We start from the raw sequence: 19546 nt of genomic DNA, 5'->3' as shown, positions 1-19546 counted from the left end.
TTTTCTGGTAATACTGACTATGCCTTTTCTGTGTTACTAAAATCATTTTTTTATATTTTTATTAATTTTAAAATTCCACTGGGTAGCCATCAGGGCCAGCTGCTTTCCCACTTTGAAGTGAGTTTATAGCATCTAGTAATTCTGAAAGTGTGAGAGGTTTATTTCGTTCCACAATTCTAAGAGTATCTAGTTGTGGTATCTCTAGTGAATGAAGAAACTCAATAAATGGTGTCTTGTCTTCTTTAAACTGAGTGGAATATAAGGACTTATAGTACTCTTTAAATGTGTAACTCATATTTTTATGGTCAATAATTTTATCTCTATCTGTGTTGTTAATTGTTATTATTGCATTATGGACTTTCTGCTTGTGGATTTATTGGGCTTAGATCTTATTGGCCTTTTCTCTATGTTCATAATAATGATGTCGCAATTTAAAGATAAGCTGTTCCGTTTCTTTAGTAGTCAAGAAGTTAAATTGTGATTGCAAAACCTGTCTTTTCCTATAGAGTACCTCTTTTGGAGACTTGGCGCATTCTAGATCTATTCTGGTAATTTCGCAGATTAACTTGGACACTTTTTTATTTCCAGTTTATTTTTGTAAGAAAGATATGAAATTATCTTTCCTCTTAAAAATGCCTTCCGAGTTTTCCAGAGTATGCCTGCTGAGACCTCAAGGAAATAATCAATTTGCTTGGATATGAATTCTGTAGAGTTCTCATCAGCTAATGACAAGGGGTTAAGATGCCATCTACGAGATAAGTGTGTAGAACGCAGTAATTTAAGCTCCATGATCAGGGGGGCATGGTCAGAGATAACGATAGCGTCATACTTACAAGATTTGATACTGGGCAAAAAATTATTATCTATGAGGAAATAATCAATTCTTGAATAACAATGAAGTAAAAGTGAGAAGAAGGAATATGCTCTTAGGTTAGGATTTAAGAACTTCCATGGGTCAGATAAGTTATGATCCATTACAAACTGTGTAATTATCTTTGCAGTTTTAGATGATATCTCCATTGTATCTGTGGATCTGTCCAGGTCTGGTTTTAAAACGCAATTAAAGTCTCCAACCATTATAATTTTATGAGTGTTCACATTAGGGATAAATGCAAATACATTTTGGAAGAAAGCTCTATTATCCACATTAGGTGCATAAATATTAATCAACATAATTTTAGTATTACCGTATATACTCATGTATAAGTCGGGTCTTGAAACCTGAAAAATTAATCATAAAATCAGACCCCAACTTATATGCCCATTCAAAAATGCTACACTTAATTTTTTTTTTATATATATCTTCTTGCCTCCTCAAATCTCACATCAGTTTCTCAGACACATCGAATTTTGTTGCGCAGTTACCAATGACTTTCGCCACTTCAACAGCGTTTTAATTTATAAAACCAGCTTCATATTTTCTTCTGATCGAATGCTCCATCGTAGATAAGGGATGCTCTTACGATAAAGGTGTATGAGGGTGTGAGATACAAAAAACACAAATCAGTGCAAACGTTGCTTTGGAATAGTTTGGGTATTACATGTGGTCACGTAGGCACAATAGACAGAGAGAGAGACGTTAGGAGCACGCATTGATACAGTGCATTGCCGCACCCACATAGAAAAAAAGGCAGTTAGCTCTGTGGTTACTCTCTCAGGTGGGCATTAGCATATCATAATCTCTTGGACCAATAGAGTGAGTTTTCCACATTCGACTTATAGCAACATTATAAAATACCAGAAATTATACTGTGAAATCAAGTCCCGACTTATCTGTGGAAGAACTTATCCGCGAGTATATATGGTACATAAATTGCCCGTCACCATGACATATTGCCCTTCAGAATCAGATATTGCATCTGACACTACAAATAGAATAGTTCTGTGTATTAAGATTCCCACACCCCTGGTTTTCTTTGTATAGCTAGAGTGAAAAATTTGGCCAGACCACTCACTTTGCAACCAAAACTTATCATTGTTTAATAAGTGAGTCTCCTGTAAAAATACTATCTTGGCATTTAGACTTGTTAAGTGTGAGAGTACTTTCTTTCTCTTTAATTCATGATTGAGACCCTTGACATTCCAGCTCACACAGTTCACTATTTCATCATGGAAATATTTCTTCTGAACTTTTATTGACATTTTGTAGTCTTAGGTTAAGGTAGTACATTGAACATACAATAACTTTCACATAGATTTCATATTATTTCCAAGTGATACAGCTATGAAGCGTATTGTTATGTTGACACTAACGGTTATTTTGGTGTAAGAAATAAAATAGAACTAGCACTGCTCTCTTTCTCTCCACCACCACGCCCCCACCCCACCCCCACACTTCACAAAGTCATGGGCCTCCGACAAGCCAAGAGAAGGAGCATGTCTAGATCAGATTGAACCCACCAGCAGTGGTGTAAAGAAGGTTAAAACTGAATTTCATGTGAAGTATTACAAATATTGTATGGGTATTCATATTTCAACATGAAAATTCTCACAATGAACTTTATTTTTATTTGGGAGTTTTTTTTACTGTCTTTTCCAGGCATTGCTAGAATTCCTCAGCAAAGTGGTTGCAAATGAAGACAAGAACAGGATGAGTCTATGGAATGTGTCTATGATTGTTGCTCCCAACCTTTTCATGTACAAAGGCAAATCTACTAATCCACAAGAAATCCAGGGTTCTGCTGGTGGGACACATCTTGTGAGACTTCTAGTAAAATATCAGGACATTCTATGGACTGTGAGTACTAAGACCCCATTTATTATTTTCATTTTAGTATATAATGAGAGGGTCCCATTTTCCCATTCATATGTCAGTGAACGGCAAATCAACTTTGTGCCTGTACATATACAAATTACAAATAACCTGATGTCAAATCTAGTCTCCAAAATAGCAGTTAACTAAATTAGGAAGATAATTGTCTATAAAAGTATCTTACAGATTTTTTTCTATTTTCCTTCCTATTTATTTTTTTCTTGTTCAAATTCAAAAGTCACTGTTTTGAAACAAACATGTTTAGTCACAGCTAAAGTGAAGTAGCCCACATTCCTTAAACCACAGTTATGGTTTATATACACAATGAATAATCATGCATTAGCCTTTCTGCAACTTAGACAAAGAACAATAATAGACAACTACAAAGCTGTCTTTTCATAGGATAGTGAAGCACAACACTCACCAGGTCTACAATGTGTAAACATTTCCATGAAAATTAGCGTAAAACTGTACCCTTAGGCTACTGCATATAGTAGTGGCAATGACAGTGCCAGTAAATTGTGGCTGTAATGCAAATAGTTTACCGTAGATGCCATCAGAGAACAATTAAGCATAAAAATGGTGCATTGTTCTGTCTCAAGTTAAAATCCACTTTAACAAGGTACGGGTTACAAAGTGGTAAAATAAATTGTCCTGTAGTTAGCTGCAAAAAATGGTTAAGTGATCAAGAACTTTAGCATGCTAGTAGTTGCAGTTTTTCTGGACAAGTCTCATTTGTAATTTTTTTTTCTTCTTAAAGTAAGTCTTCCATGAACCTCACTTTTGATACACCATTTTCTGACTATACTTGTAGGGTACACCAGCCTACTTTCTATATTCAGAATTTATTACGGTTATTGCATTGCATAATATAGTTTACCTTTGGTGAATATGATCCCATTGGCAGAACAGAATTTAAAATTCTGGCTATTTGTTGTAAAAGTCACTTATCAGTTATGTCATATTTTAGAGTGTGCTAGTTGTAGATGGCAAATTGGGCTTGGGTATAAATTAGCAAAACATCGCCAAAAATTTATCATGCTGCGCAGAAAGCCACTTTTATTACAGGGTGGTGCTGGGCCAGTTCATTTGGTTGATGAGCCTCAGTGCAAATATATGCCCATTCTTTGGCAGCTTATCGGTTGATGTTTTCCTTCTTTTGGTAAATGATACAGGCTCAGGTTAACAAATCTATCATTACTATGTAAAACTAATAAATGCTGAGTAAATGTGATTTGACTTGACAGAAGTCAAAACATTTGTCACTGTTTTAATATTTTTAGTTTGTAGCAAAAACAAGTGTGCAAGGAATTAAATTAGCTAGGTCCACAAGAAACAACAATATGCAGATGTTGACAAAAACAGGCCTGAACATTCACGAAAATACAATATTAAAATAGAGGAATTGCAAAAGTGATCAAGCAAAGAGAATGATATAGGATCTGATTCATTATAAATAATTATGCAGTAACAGATTAGTGAGTGATAACATCTGTCATGTAAATGTGATGATTACAGTTTATAAACGATTCATTAACATAACTGTTATTTAAAACACATATTTACTACATGATAAAACTGGTATTGTAAAATATTTAACATCAGATATCAGCTTATTGATTTTAATTTGGTGGCACAGCACTGTGAATTCTGAATAATGTCACTTTTCTAGTTGTTAATGTGACATTTACAAGAATATATGTTAATAAACCCTGAAAATACTGCAGTCTTGTCACACTAACCCTGTAAGTGAGCAAATATGTCTCCATGATAAATTTATTTGAATATTACATTAATAATGTTCAATCCTTCTGACAAAAGAAATAAAACAACTGAACTTTTGATAAGCATACCAAACGACATACAGGTCAACTTTCAGGATTAGTTGTGCTTTGATTTTTCCCTTTCTAAATGTCTGTTACCATGAAGTTAATTTTTCACGGGTTTTATTTTATCTCTTGTTGTAAAACTGACTCATGCATTGTAAAATCCTGTCAAATCATAGCTCACCCAGTGTCATAATGTCCTGTTTGCATAAAGTCACAGGCCTTCTGTTGTCAAAATGTCCAGAACCATATATTTAAGCAGCACATTTTAATATGGACCTTCTGCTGCTGTCATCTCAGAGTCCACCAGGACATTTCTAAGGAGACATTACTGGCGTGTATGCTGAAACATTAACCAGTATGGTTCAGAAAGGAATCAATTCTAGCTGATAGATACATAGATAGATAGATGGCACCACCAAGCCCCAAACCCTGGACACAAATACAGCTTCAAAACAGGGGTTTTTCTTATATAAACATATCTCAAAGGCTTATCCAGTGGTCACAGAAGCACAATTACAAACAAACAAAGTCTTCTTTCTGATTTCTCTTCTCTCTCTGTCCACCTCACTTCACTGAGTATTGCCCACCTTCCTCCCAACTCTGAGTCCGCTGGAGGAGGCTAGATGGCTTCTTCTTATGTCAGACCTGGAAGTTTTCTTCCCGTGCCAGGACATAGCCCAATGGAAGACCCAAGAAAATGGGATTATGAATCCCCACAGCACTCTCTGGCGGCACCCATGAGACCCAGCAGAGGTGATTCCCAGCACTGCTAGTCCCATCATGCACTGCAGGTGTCCACATACTGTAGCTACCGAGGTGCTGCCGTCTAGCAGATTGGGGATAAACATATTCCTGGTGAGGAGCCTTCCCCCATTGCTCTTTTGTCTTCTCCTCCTGCCCGGGTAAAGGTCCTATACCCATCCCGGACGGGATGCCACTCCATTGCTGTTTTTCCTTTCTTGCTTCCCTTCTCGGTCATCCTTTTCTCCTGTGTGAGATGCTAGGTAATCCTGCCTGGCATTTGCAATAGATAGATAGGTAGATGGTACTTTATTTGTAACCGGGTGGCAGGGATTTAACTTTTTACTGAAGGTCAAAAAAATAAATAAATAATATAATAAACATCAACAGCTCCCATGCAAATGCAAAGAATCAGTACTGAGATTGTCAAAAACAAGAAGTATTGTAAGAAATGGTTATCTAAACTAAAAGTTCAATCCTACTCATTTCTTGACCTCCATATTTGCATGCCTTCTCCATTTCTAGACTGTGTTTTGTTGAATATACAGTATTTCAGTTGACTGTTTTTGTAATATAGTTTCATTCCCTCTACATTTATTTTGAATCACTCAGTTTTTTAGATACAACATTTCATGCTATGGAAACACTTGGACCATTAACCTGTCTCAAGTTTTAGAAATGTTACATAACAACATGACATTCTCAAATCCATCTTCATCCATTTGTGGGATGTGTGGAGGTGGAATCTGTCCCAGCAGTACTGGACGTCAGGACCGATTATACACACACCCACACTCATAGTCACTCAGAGCCAGTCTGAAGTTGCCAGTCAACGTTGCCTACATGTCTTTGGTGATGTGGAATGAAAACCTGAAGTGCCCAGAGAAAAACACACCAAGACATGGTGGAACATTTAGACTCAACATGACCAGCAACAAGGCACGGGAGTCAAACCCAGAACGCTTGATCTATGAGGTGGTAGCTCTACCTACTGCACCACTGTGCTGCCCTCTAGAAAGTTTTGAATTTTTAAAAATGTTTATTCATATAGTGTGCACATGTGCTTATTTAATTATGCCAAATTTTAGTTAGCATACTTTAACCCTTCATTCATCACAAATAATACCACATTCACTTGTACGTAACCAGCATGTCGATTGACTCTTCTTTATTCCTTTTTGGATGATGTTCCTTACCAGCAATTAAGCTTATAATTGGTTGAAATATCCATAAATACATGGCATTGTCAAACTGTCATATTTAAAATAAAACTCAATTTTGCCTTATCCAGGTCCCATTATTTATGATCGACCAGGTAAGAAAAATGAATGAGGCCTCAGCGAACAAAAAGCAACAAACTTCTGACAAAACTAGAAGAAAATTTTTTCAAAAGTGGAATGCTGAAAGAGACAAAATAGAGAGAACAGAGGTATGATGTGTATTTTACAGTTTATTTATTTTCCAGAATTTTGTTTTCAATTTAACAAGTTAGGAATGAATCTGGTAGTATTTTTACATTTACATACCTCTTCAAATCCTGTACAAACCTGATTTTCCAATCTAGAAATGAAATTTCTCTTTAGGATCCTCTTCTAATGAATAGGATTAGTTGTCACCGGTTAATCATTTTTAAATCTCAATCTGATTATGTGGCCTAATCAGTGTGGTAATTTGACACATCAATCTGACTTGCCAACGTTCGCACATTTTGATTACATGCTAGTGGGTCTCAGAATGGAGTACTGCTCAGTGTGATATGGTCATAGAGGCAATCACCTAAGAATTGTAGGCAACGTTTTTGCTCTTTCTCTTTGCAGACCTTGACTATAGTGTGAAATCGCGTCACAGTTTTGATATATCAAGGGTGGAACTGAAGTGATACACATTTAGTGTACAAAACAGAGGTTATACTCATGCATTTTAAATATCCCAGATAAAATAATACCTTGTTATTACTTTTCATGAAGGTTTGTACAAAACAAACATAACATAGATGGTATATGTTAGAGAGCAGCAAGTGCAGATCCGATTATCATGGTAGAAGAGGCATACAGTGGTGTGAAAAACTATTTGCCCCCTTCCTGATTTCTTATTCTTTTGCATGTTTGTCACACAAAATGTTTCTGATCATCAAACACATTTAACCATTAGTCAAATATAACACAAGTAAACACAAAATGCAGTTTGTAAATGGTGGTTTTTATTATTTAGGGAGAAAAAAAAATCCAAACCTACATGGCCCTGTGTGAAAAAGTAATTGCCCCCTGAACCTAATAACTGGCTGGGCCACCCTTAGCAGCAATAACTGCAATCAAGCGTTTGCGATAACTTGCAATGAGTCTTTTACAGCGCTCTGGAGGAATTTTGGCCCACTCATCTTTGCAAAATTGTTGTAATTCAGCTTTATTTGAGGGTTTTCTAGCATGAACCGCCTTTTTAAGGTCATGCCATAGCATCTCAATTGGATTCAGGTCAGGACTTTGACTAGGCCACTCCAAAGTCTTCATTTTGTTTTTCTTCAGCCATTCAGAGGTGGATTTGCTGGTGTGTTTTGGGTCATTGTCCTGTTGCAGCACCCAAGATCGCTTCAGCTTGAGTTGACGAACAGATGGCCGGACATTCTCCTTCAGGATTTTTTGGTAGACAGTAGAATTCATGGTTCCATCTATCACAGCAAGCCTTCCAGGTCCTGAAGCAGCAAAACAACCCCAGACCATCACACTACCACCACCATATTTTACTGTTGGTATGATGTTCTTTTTCTGAAATGCTGTGTTCCTTTTACGCCAGATGTAACGGGACATTTGCCTTCCAAAAAGTTCAACTTTTGTCTCATCAGTCCACAAGGTATTTTCCCAAAAGTCTTGGCAATCATTGAGATGTTTCTTAGCAAAATTGAGACGAGCCCTAATGTTCTTTTTGCTTAACAGTGGTTTGCGTCTTGGAAATCTGCCATGCAGGCCGTTTTTGCCCAGTCTCTTTCTTATGGTGGAGTCGTGAACACTGACCTTAATTGAGGCAAGTGAGGCCTGCAGTTCTTTAGAAGTTGTCCTGGGGTCTTTTGTGACCTCTCGGATGAGTCGTCTCTGCGCTCTTGGGGTAATTTTGGTCGGCCGGCCACTCCTGGGAAGGTTCACCACTGTTCCATGTTTTTGCCATTTGTGGATAATGGCTCTCACCGTGGTTCGCTGGAGTCCCAAAGCTTTAGAAATGGCTTTATAACCTTTACCATACTGATAGATCTCAATTACTTTTGTTCTCATTTGTTCCTGAATTTCTTTGGATCTTGGCATGATGTCTAGCTTTTGAGGTGCTTTTGGTCTACTTCTCTGTGTCAGGCAGCTCCTATTTAAGTGATTTCTTGATTGAAACAGGTGTGGCAGTAATCAGGCCTGGGGGTGGCTACGGAAATTGAACTCAGGTGTGATACACCACAGTTAGGTTATTTTTTAACAAGGGGGCAATTACTTTTTCACACAGGGCCATGTAGGTTTGGATTTTTTTTTCTCCCTAAATAATAAAAACCACCATTTAAAAACTGCATTTTGTGTTTACTTGTGTTATATTTGACTAATGGTTAAATGTGTTTGATGATCAGAAACATTTTGTGTGACAAACATGCAAAAGAATAAGAAATCAGGAAGGGGGCAAATAGTTTGTAACTGGATTCCCAGGTCATAATCTGGGGTGAGGATGGGGGGAGATGCTAATTTAACAAATTTGACCCAATATTTTCTAAATATGTGATATATGTGCTACCTCATGTGCTGGATCATTGCTGTACACCAGTACCGCTCTACCACATGGGCAGGTGTGGAACATTCTACCTCATCCTATTACACAATTGTGGTGGTGGCGCTCAGCAAAAGGTGGGGACTGAATGAGAGCGAAGAGAGGGAAAGAGAGCTAAGCTGACTCACCAGGATGCATGCCGCTTGAGTTCTTAAAGGCAGTCCCAGTGTGCACAAGTGCAGGATTTCACCAATTATCTCAAGGTTGCTACTGAGGGTCAGGGTTTGTGGTTGGCCATCAGCAGATATCACATTACAAATGTCCAAATAGGGAGGGATTGTGGTATGATTCCATGACAAAATAACAATCCAACAATAATTTAAAGCTGGTAATCCCACTATTACTGTAGCTAAAGACTGGACAAACAGACCCATAGAAAAATTATAAAGCTGCTGATAAACCAGAGACTGGAATATTTTTAAAAACTAACCAACAGCCCTGGTAAATAAATGGTCTCTGTGACGCCATGTGTACAGTTTAGGGAAGACAGCTGTAGATCCACAAATACATGCTTTAGATTTAATAATGGCACACCATAATTTATATCATTGCTAGGATACCTTCATCCAAAGAAGAGGAAGTCTGCGATGCAGGGGATAAAGACTTCTACAAGGCAGTCAAATCTAGACTGAAGAAGGGGATCAGAGCTGCCATGCAGAGGAACTCTAAAAGCCTGCCAGCCAATGGTCCATATTTTTTGTGGAAAGACTTCCAAGACCCACCTCTACAATACTTCACAAAGCTGCTCAACAATCTTAGTGAATTCTGTTGTAGATCTGAGAGGCAGACAACATATCTGGGGCATCCTAAGTCCCCAATTCAGCACTTGCAGACAACTTCCCAATAGCCAGTCTCTCACATTTTCCCCAGAATCCACTCAAAGAGTCTTGGTTGTTCCATTAAAACTCAAAGAACAAGACATACTTGACACAGAGACACTGAGAGAGAGGAAGAGAAGAGTGAAAGAGAGAAAAAAAAATCAGCATGTCATAAATTATCAATGCCAGTGTTGCATAAATGTTAAATGAGGTCGTTTCACTGTATTTTTGAAGTTTATTGCTATATTAGTATCCATGTCATTTTGTAATTTAACTTATGCAGGGCGGGAAATGTTTTTTGTATTTTAACAGCAGCGTGAAATACCAGAAGGTGTAATACGAGTCCATGCTCCTCTGCATGCTAAAGTTTCCATGGCAATCCAGCTAGACAGTGAGACAAAGGCCAAAGATGTCGTGGCCCGTTTCGACTGTGAAAACAGGTTGGTCTCCTTTTATAGAAGAGTAAATCACCTCCCCAGTCTTGTGTCTGTAGTTCATGTTTATTTCCTAGGAAATCGAGAAAAAATACAGTTGTATTCCATTATGGATAGTTTAATTTCTAAGATGGAAAAGCTAGTGCAAGTACAGTATATTGTTTTGCTTGATGTTTGTTCGATTGCTCATCTCCATTAGTCGCATATGTATTTCAATATCTAACCAAGATATGCCGATATGAGCTAACTGAAAGGGCTTATATAACCGTTCTTTTAAGAATAACGTACGTGGAAAATTACTGCATGAAGACATATTGTGTAAAATAAGCCTGTATTTGATTTGTCATATTTCCACAAGTTGAAAATCTATCAATAAAGTGTAGTTTTGTTATAACAATAATATTCTTTGTTTTACAGCAGTGCAGCTAGTGGTTCAAAGCAGAAACAATATCTTTTTGAAGTTGGGGGAAACATAGGTAAATGTATATTCAGTTTTATTTCTTACAAATACTTTCTTTCAGTAGGGTTGTCCTTGCTCTAATGATAATACAGCAGGCTTTTTGTCTTAAGATGATACAATCACGATGGAATCACATTGTCAGACTTGTTTGACCCCATCGATAAAGCTGAACGTTGACAGGTGGAAGGTTTGGAAATCCAATAAAAAGGCAAAGCAGTTCTCAGAAACAGTCAAGCAGTTATTCTAGCTACTGTCAGCAGTTTGTTAGAACCAAAGTGGTATAGATAGATGTAATTTTTAGAACATGCAAAAATTTAACGTACATTATTAATGGATAAATATAAGTTTAAGTAGCTTTGAGAATTATGCATGGTTTTTATCAGTGAATAATTAATTCCTAAAGACATATAAAGCAGTGGTTAGTTCTGCTGTAGCCCCTCTTGGACTTGGTTTCCCTGTCATTGTAGTTGTACAATTTGCATATTCTCTGTTGCTTTTGTGGGCTTTTCCTGGCCGCTCAAATCTCCTCTCACGTCACAACAATATCCAGATTCCATTCCCTGGTGATTCCAGACTGTCGTGGAATGAGTGAATGCAGGTATGTGAGTGCGAGAAAATGACTCACAATGGAGTGATTCCCCTCCCAGTTCTGGCAGGATAAGTGCCAAAACACAAAGGGGGAGTGGGGAGGGGGGTTAGCGGTTGGGAGTATGTGCTGATTACAGAGCATTGTGGCACCCACCACATGACAAACCACCTGGACTGGGACCCTAGTGCAGCTGTGCAACGGGTGACATCTCAGCACCACACTGAACGGTGTGAAGTTTTTTCACAGTGGCTGGAGTGCCAATCCTGCCACCAACCCCTGAGTTTTCTCTATAAGTTGGAGGACCGGCTGGCAGGGTTGGAAACAGACAAAACAAAACAAAAAAAAAAAACAGGCACTGAGTTTTGAGTTTTCATTCATGGTGGCTCAAGTGGTCTGAAGGTCCTGGTCTGGCCAATTTGTATACATGTTCTCTGTGCCCATGTCACACTCTATAAATAATTGGGTACACCATTTTCCTCATACATCCTAACTTGAACTGGGGGCTCTAAAGTGAGTGCGGATATGTGTGTGAGTGTGTACCTTGGTGGACTTTCCATTCAGGACTGTTTCTTGTCTTGGGCTCACTTCTGCCAAAGTAGCCTTAAACAACCTGCTACTCAATGTGGAAAAACTCAGTTCAGAAAATGAATGGATTAATTTGTACTTCTTTGTGATGTTTTGCTCTTTGCTGTGTATTCTTTTTTGCTGGCTATATGCAGTAAAGTACGTAAGAAAAGCCTTCTAATGGCAGGTGACCACTTACTCCAAACCAGTGATAATGTTGATGCTAGCAGGCTGCTGCTTTAGGGCTACAGAGACATTCCTTTCATTCAATTAATGTTTTAAGTAGGATTTTCCTAATGTTGTGAATATTCTCAGTTTTGCTCATTTGGATTAAACATTTAGGCAGCTAATCCTGTTTTTTGTTTTTTTCACTTATAGTTTTGCGTTACAGCGTTGAATGCTCTCAGCATACTGTATTTGGATTTGTGTCTGACCAGTTTGTCTGCATTTACAGGTGAGAGACGCCTGGACCCAGAAACATTCCTGCTGGATTTATACCACGTGAACCCACAATGTGAATGGTATTTTAAACCCCAGACAACTTGATGCTTTTGCAACCTGTAGAGTTGACGTTTTGACACAGAAAGGTTGTCAATACCTCGCCATATGGATAATGTATTCTTATTTCAGTGGTATTCAGGAATTCACTTCAGCAGAACAGATGCTGCTTTGAATATCTTGCTGGGAACGGCCTGAACTTCAAAGATGTCATTGTCATTGGTGGGAGTTTGTTAACTCCTCTCCTGTGTAGAAAACTCTGGTGACTGTTTCATGTCAACCTCCACATGGAAGAAATTTTTAAAGCAGACAGAACCACTGGGCAAAGGATGACGAAATATGGCCGTGATCTTTGCACGACTGGATTGTATTTGCGACTTGGGTTTTTAGCCAAACACTAAGAGAGTTCATCTTTCTTTGACAGAGCCAATCTGTGCCATGCAAACATGTCATATGCCTTTCGTTGGTCTTCAAGAGGATACCTCCGATATTATCAGCCGAATAGCCTTTACCACTGAAGATATAAAAACCATGTAAAAAAGTGTAAATACAATATTTATTGCACAGATATTCTCATATTTATGTATTATAAGTAACCAACATTTTCAAGACTTTTTTTTATGGAGTTTTAATGTAAATAAAATAATTACTGTATATTTAGGAGAAGAAACACTTCATCCAGGGAGTCAATATGGAATACTTGCCACCTTATTCCTGAGTAACAGAACGCTTTACCTTAACAAGATCTTCGGAAGCAAACAAGGCAACATTTTCGAAGTGCTGCACAGATATTTCTGTCATAGCAATTGCAATAGACGTACTGCGCCGCTAAAGACTTCCATGTGGTGTTTCATTATGAAGCGTTTCTATCATTTTCAGGTAATATGAACTTCCATAAGAATGTACAGAAAGTTTTAACAAGAACGGACCATTCAGGTCAGCAGAACTTGTCGATTATTAGCCGAATTCTTTGAAAAAACCTTTGAGGTTTGAAGGTCCCCAAAGTGCAACCATTAACTACATTGCATGGTAAATTATTCCATGGGTCTATTGTTCCCTGACAGAAGAAATGCTTTTAATGTTGGGAGAAATTCAAATTTGTGTTAGTGCCTGTACAGAAGTGTGTGTCTCATGTGAAACTCCATAATTGCTAGTGACTTTGAACAAGTGAAACTAGACGCAGGAAAATCATTCATTTTGTTCATTTTGTTGTATTGTCCGCACACTGTGCTCACTAAGTACTTGGAAACACTAAAGAATGTAGCATTTTATTTTAGTATTGTTCTCTGCATATCAAATATGTGCATAATGAATTGTTTCTTTGTGCATTTCAGTCCATGCTGCATCATGGAGACTTGAGAAAACCATAAAGGTGTAGCCAACCGTATCTCCATCACCCTTGAGGCCTTTCTTCAGCATTGTATATCTCTTTAAAGTATACAGTATGTTTAAAGTTTGGAATATTCTAGTGAATGTTTATCATTTGGATCCTAAAGTTCTGATATTTTGCTCATCTTAGCTGAATTTCTAAAAAAAAAAAAGCATGCATGAGCCCTTATCGACAATGTCCATTTTCACTCTTTTATTATTAGGGCATTTATTGGGCAGTTTTTCAGCCTGCCCTGAAGCTTCAACTCGAATGCATCGCTCCAGTTGCCAGTGATAAGATGTGCACTGCCAAGCTTTGAAATGCAAATGTGTTTTGTGGCAGTTTCCGTGCAGTTTATTTTTACTTATGTGCTCCATCCTTCCTCTTTCAGAGGAATCGAATCCAGTTTTAGGGTTGTGGGGAGCCGGCGCACAAACCCATTTCAGGGCTCCCACATTCAGCCATACTGGGCCAATGTAGAGGTTCCATTCCACCAAACGTGCCTGTCTTTTTGATGTGGAAAGAAATCAAGAGGCCCCCTGAGAAATCGCATACTGTCTCAGGGAAAACTCTGAATGGCAACCCTGGGGCTAAGCACTGCAATGCCAAGCTACCCACCTGTGTGTGTCTTAGATAATACATCATGACATAATTTGACATATGTTAACATTTGCTCTAAGGTTTCTAGTGAATGGAATAAGAATTTAATTTAAAAGTGAACTTGTTTGCTCTCTCATTAGAATAAAATGGCATGTCATTACATTGCATTTTGATGGAGTGGTCAACTGGAGCGTGGTACGGTCCTGCAGTGCAACCCTGGGTGCGAATCCTGGTCATTGTCCGCATGGCATTTGCACGTTTTGCCTTCTTCGATTAACTGATGACTCTAAACTTACCCAGCGTGTGTGTGCAGGAGTGGGCTTATGATGGACTGTCTAGGGCAGGTTCCTGCTGCGATACTAGAAGTGGGTTTGAGAAGGAGGATGTTATGTTTGCTTTAAGTTAACTCAAGTAGCAGCAATAAAAGTGCAATATTAATTTCATTCTGATGTTTGATTGTGAAGTGTGGTATAAAAATGGGGTGCTGTGGAGTGTTCTCTGAGTAAGTGCAGTTTTAAAATGGTCAATAAACAAGACAAGAGAGAATAAGAATCCATATACAGCACACGGTGTAAATAAAATAAAAACACTGTGCTCATCTGGGCCTATCTAAACATTCTTGGGCTAACTACACAACTGCTGCACCTCTCCTTCTTCACTGTATTGGTCTCCTCGTCCTCCCTGTCTGGTCAGCCCTTGCCTGTTCTCCTCTCCCAACACTAAGCTATCCTGAATGAGGAGGCAGAGGTACCCTGATGAGCCAGCCTTTGGGGCGCACATGAGGGTCATCTCTGTTCACACAGAGAGTGGAGCTTTCAGGACCTTCTGGGAGAACCTGAACTATCACAGTATGGTAGCACTGTGGACCACTAGCAGCCTGAGGGAGTTATTACTCTTGTTGAGTTCATCCCCAGCTGACGACCTCTAGGTGAGGCACGCCAGTCAGGTGACATGCGTACTGCCCACTCTTTGGCGCGTACCCCATATATTCTTTATTTCATCCATTCTTCCTTTTTTTCAAACACCTGTACAGTTTGTGGTTGTGGGGCGCTGATGTCTATCTGGTAGCACTGAGCACAAAATGGGAGCAAACCCTGTTGGGACTCCAGTCCAGGCTCGTGCTGTGTTCTTTATTCTTCTCCCTATCATCCCATATTAGTCTGTAATTTTCCAGAAAATCAACAGTCTTTCAGTAGTGTGTGAAATATATGAATACCTGTTCCAAATTTTTTTTTTAAATGTTGCTGATAATGAAGAAGGGTCACTTTGTTTACATGATTCTGCCAGGCTGACATACTGAGATGTTGACAATTATGCCAAGACACTAATTAAAGTGAGGCAAAAAAAGTGTCCTTGTCCTAAGGACCAGAAATGTGACATCAGGTAAGGCAGTTACAGCAGGCAAGCACTTAGGCTCAGTTGTACTGTTTTCATTAATTAAAAAATGGTATGCATGCTTTATATACTGAGTTTTGTTAATATTATATCTGGTATATATATAAAGTCTGTAATGTATTTGCACCAAAATGAGGTAAACATAAGGTCTTGGTTCACATTTTTAAAGTATTTGGAAAAGAAAACAAATCAGTTCTATGTCACCTGATCAGCTCGATGACGCAGCAGATAGCTCAGTGCTTGGGTTATGTAGAGCATGGGTTGCCAACTCCGGTCCTGGATTTAATGCACAGTTTTTGCTGCTAATAATTGAATATTAAATTCATTTTAATTGACTTGTTTTTTTAAGATTTGTTCCTAGAATTGCTTCATTTCTTTCCTTAAATGGCACCCAAACAGAAATGAAATGAGAAGTGAGGGAGCCAACAGAAGTCCAACTAAGTCAGGGCCTCAGACTCCAACCAGTTGCTTAATGAGGTGTCGATTCCTGTCGTTAATTAAACGAGTTCTTTAATTCAGTGGCTTGTTGCTGCTCTCATTGTACAATAACAGACATTTCTGAAATTCTTGAATTTCTCTTTTCTAAGAGCAGCACTGTTAAAAGGTTTTGCGGACCTGAGCAGGTCAGCATTCCTGAGACCTTCACCTTTCTTTATTTTCAGATATCATATGATGGACACCAGTTGTTTTGGCTCATTTTGTATCTCATTATTGTTTGGGTGCTAATTAAGGAAAATGAAACAATTAAGGGGTCTGAGTCTTCAAGAGCAGGTCAATTAAATAATTAGCAGCAAAACCAGGTCACTCATTAAGAAAAGGGTTAGGATGAAAACCTGCAGCCACGGTGGTCCTCCAGGACCGGGGTTGATGACCCTGTGGCAGAGGGCCAGCCCAGCATGTGTGTGAGTAAGTGGGTGGAACGCACGTTGGTGTGCTTGGCCACCTAATGGAGACGAAAGAGATACTCATACTAAGTACTGCTTTAAAGATAATGTGTGTAATTTAGATAGTCAATACACATTACTAGAAACAAAGGTCAAAAATCAAAGGTTCTGGTCCCAGTAGTTTGTAAGTACCAGCAGGTTGTCTTGCCGTATGTGCTAGCATGTAATCGGCTTCTGCAATTTGCGTCACGCTCAGCAGATGTTGCTGCTCTCCTTTTTCTTTCTGCTATGTCACCTTCTCGATCAGTTTTGCTATGAAGTTTGTTCCGCAAAACCCGATAACTTGGCGGAGGCTGCCGCTAGTCACATTTCTTTGCTTTGCCAGCACATATCGCGTCCTAAACGTTCGATTAAGGCCAAGATCAAGGTTCCAGTCCCAGTGGTTCACTAGTAATTGCGTGACAGACGGACACAACATTTCACATTTACAGATTCTAATATACACTGATATAACTGTTTTCTTTAATGTAAAGTTGCTACATTTCGGGAGAGAAATTTAACCGTGCATGATGCTTTGTTTCTGTCAAACTGAATGCATTCGTATAAAGCACCCGACCATTCACATGGTTAGAATGAGGTGCAGAGTTCCGTAAATATCCATCCGTTCATTATCAGGCCCAGGTAATACAGTTGAGGAACATGCATTTAAAAATTACAATAAAAAAGGGATTATGCAAGAAATCACAAAGTACAATGAAAATATCCATCTATCCATCCATCCAGTTTCCAACCCGCTGAATCCGAACACAGGGGTCTGCTGGAGCCAATCCCAGCCAACACAGGGCACAAGGCAGGAACCAATCCCGGGCAGGGTGCCAACCCACCGCAGGACACACACAAACACACCCACCCACACACCAAGCATACACTAGGGACAATTTAGAATCGCCAATCCACCTAACCTGCATGTCTTTGGACTGTGGGAGGAAACCGGAGCGCCCGGAGGAAACCCACGCAGACACGGGGAGAACATGCAAACTCCACGCAGGGAGGACCCGGGAAGTGAACCCGGGTCCCCAGGTCTCACAACTGCAAGGCAGCAGTGCTACCCACTGCGCCACCGTGCCGCCACAATGAAAATATATTCATGTCAATAGACATCATTTCTACTCCAGTATCTATGGTTCCTAGAATTTAATGTGATACTTATTGTCTCCAACACACTTAAACACCTAAGATGTTTTTATTGAGCAGCTTAAATTCTAATTTTATAAAAGGTTGGGCTTTATAGATTGATTGGAAATTTGTAGCTTTGTTATTTTTTATTCATGTAAAAATCCCTGCTTGTGAAGGACATGCGAGGGGCTGCTCCAGTGGTCACAGTCCTGAATGACAGATGCCCTGCTGCTTAAAAGCATCCGAACTTGAGGCCTCGTGAGACCCTCCTGGCGCAGCTTCGGCCCCACCGCTGTGCTCACACCCGGCATCTGCGTGTTTGGATGTCTTTGCCAGTATGGCTCAGGGCTGCTTAAATGGAGTTGGTCAAATTCTTTCATCTAATACCCTTTCATCTTCATTAAATTATATAGAGGGTAATAATGGAAGAATTCATAAACATGCTTGTGTACTTTCTCTACCTCTAATTTACTGATAAAAAGACAGGCTCATGTCCAGCTGCCTGCTCTCTTGCTCCCACTATTTCTATTTTAATTATCTTGGGGCTATGCAGGTAAACATTCCTTTGTGTTTCATACCTGGAGAGCTGCAGACCAAACAACTGCCAACATGCAATTATGAGGAGCCCAGGAGTTCATGAAGAGCAGCGATCAGTTTCATATTCCACCCTCTTACCATTGATGATATGCGTTTTTGTCGTTTTTTCTGCATTTTGAAATTGTAGCGTATTGCCTTATAAAGACACTTTGTAAAGATGAATTGGAGTGCTGTTCACTAGCCAAATATATATATATATTTGCAGGGTTATTGTAGTGTCATTTATTATTTTAAAAGCAGGTTTTGTTTCCATAGTGACTGCTCTCCAGAGGTTCACTTAATTTTTATTGCTGATGATTTTAATCCTGATAAATGTGTTTAAAAATTATGACCATTAATGTTTTTCATATCTTTTGTATGTTGGCCACCACTAAATATTCTAGGATTATTCAGGGATTTTTCTCCAAATGATATTATAATGTGTGTGAGTAATGACAACAAGAAAAATCGATGTAATTCTAAGATGGGAAAAGTGCTTGTGAATGTAGAAAGCTCGCTTTGAGAGAATGATTAAAGGCTTTAGGATGACAATGGGGTTTGTGCTGACAAGCGAAGCAAAAGCTGACACTACATGCAGACGCGTTGTATCCAGTGCTGTAAAGTATATATATATTGTATTTAGTCATACGATTAAAGGAAGATGGAGAAAAATGATGTGTTGCTTTATTTTGTAAGCTTTTTTCTTATTGTACCCAAGTGATTTCATTTCCCAGCCCAGCCTCATGTCATGTCTGTATAATGCCCCCCAGTGTCCAGTTTTCTCTTCAGTTTGCCTTCTGTGAGTGGTGCATATCTTTAGGGTTTGGACCAGTATGGCCACCATAGTCAGCCCCTCAGGATTACCTCCTCAGAATGGATAAAATATGGTGACAGGAGGATTTAAACCCAATTCTAACAGAGCCTTGCCTTTGTATTGCCTTAGGCAGACATCGTTATTCACAACAAGTCACATTTGTAAAGCATACATTCTATGACCTTGGCCTCAGATGAGAATTTTTAGAATTTATTCACGGACGGGATGCCAACACTGATCAGCTCCTTCAGTGAT

The 19546-nt window shown here is 39.0% G+C and overlaps 1 protein-coding gene across 2 annotated transcripts in view; it reads left to right on the top strand.

Annotated features, from left to right (window-relative positions):
• arhgap28 (Rho GTPase activating protein 28) overlaps positions 1-14606 on the top strand; it is a 120519-nt gene extending 105913 nt beyond the window's left edge. For both annotated transcript variants that reach the window (XM_028803730.2, XM_051929153.1), the window contains exons 11-15: positions 2540-2737; positions 6614-6751; positions 10245-10372; positions 10784-10842; positions 12434-14606. In XM_028803730.2, coding sequence (XP_028659563.1) covers positions 2540-2737; positions 6614-6751; positions 10245-10372; positions 10784-10842; positions 12434-12525 — 615 coding nt within the window. In that variant the 3' untranslated portion in view covers positions 12526-14606. The remainder of the gene's footprint in view (positions 1-2539; positions 2738-6613; positions 6752-10244; positions 10373-10783; positions 10843-12433) is intronic.
• The last annotated feature ends 4940 nt before the right edge of the window (positions 14607-19546 follow it).

Source organism: Erpetoichthys calabaricus, chromosome 6 (assembly GCF_900747795.2).
Source record: "Erpetoichthys calabaricus chromosome 6, fErpCal1.3, whole genome shotgun sequence".
NCBI classification, from domain to species: Eukaryota; Metazoa; Chordata; class Cladistia; order Polypteriformes; family Polypteridae; genus Erpetoichthys; species Erpetoichthys calabaricus.
Note: the sequence above shows the minus strand (reverse complement) of the source record. Positions and strands in the feature narration are given on the sequence as shown.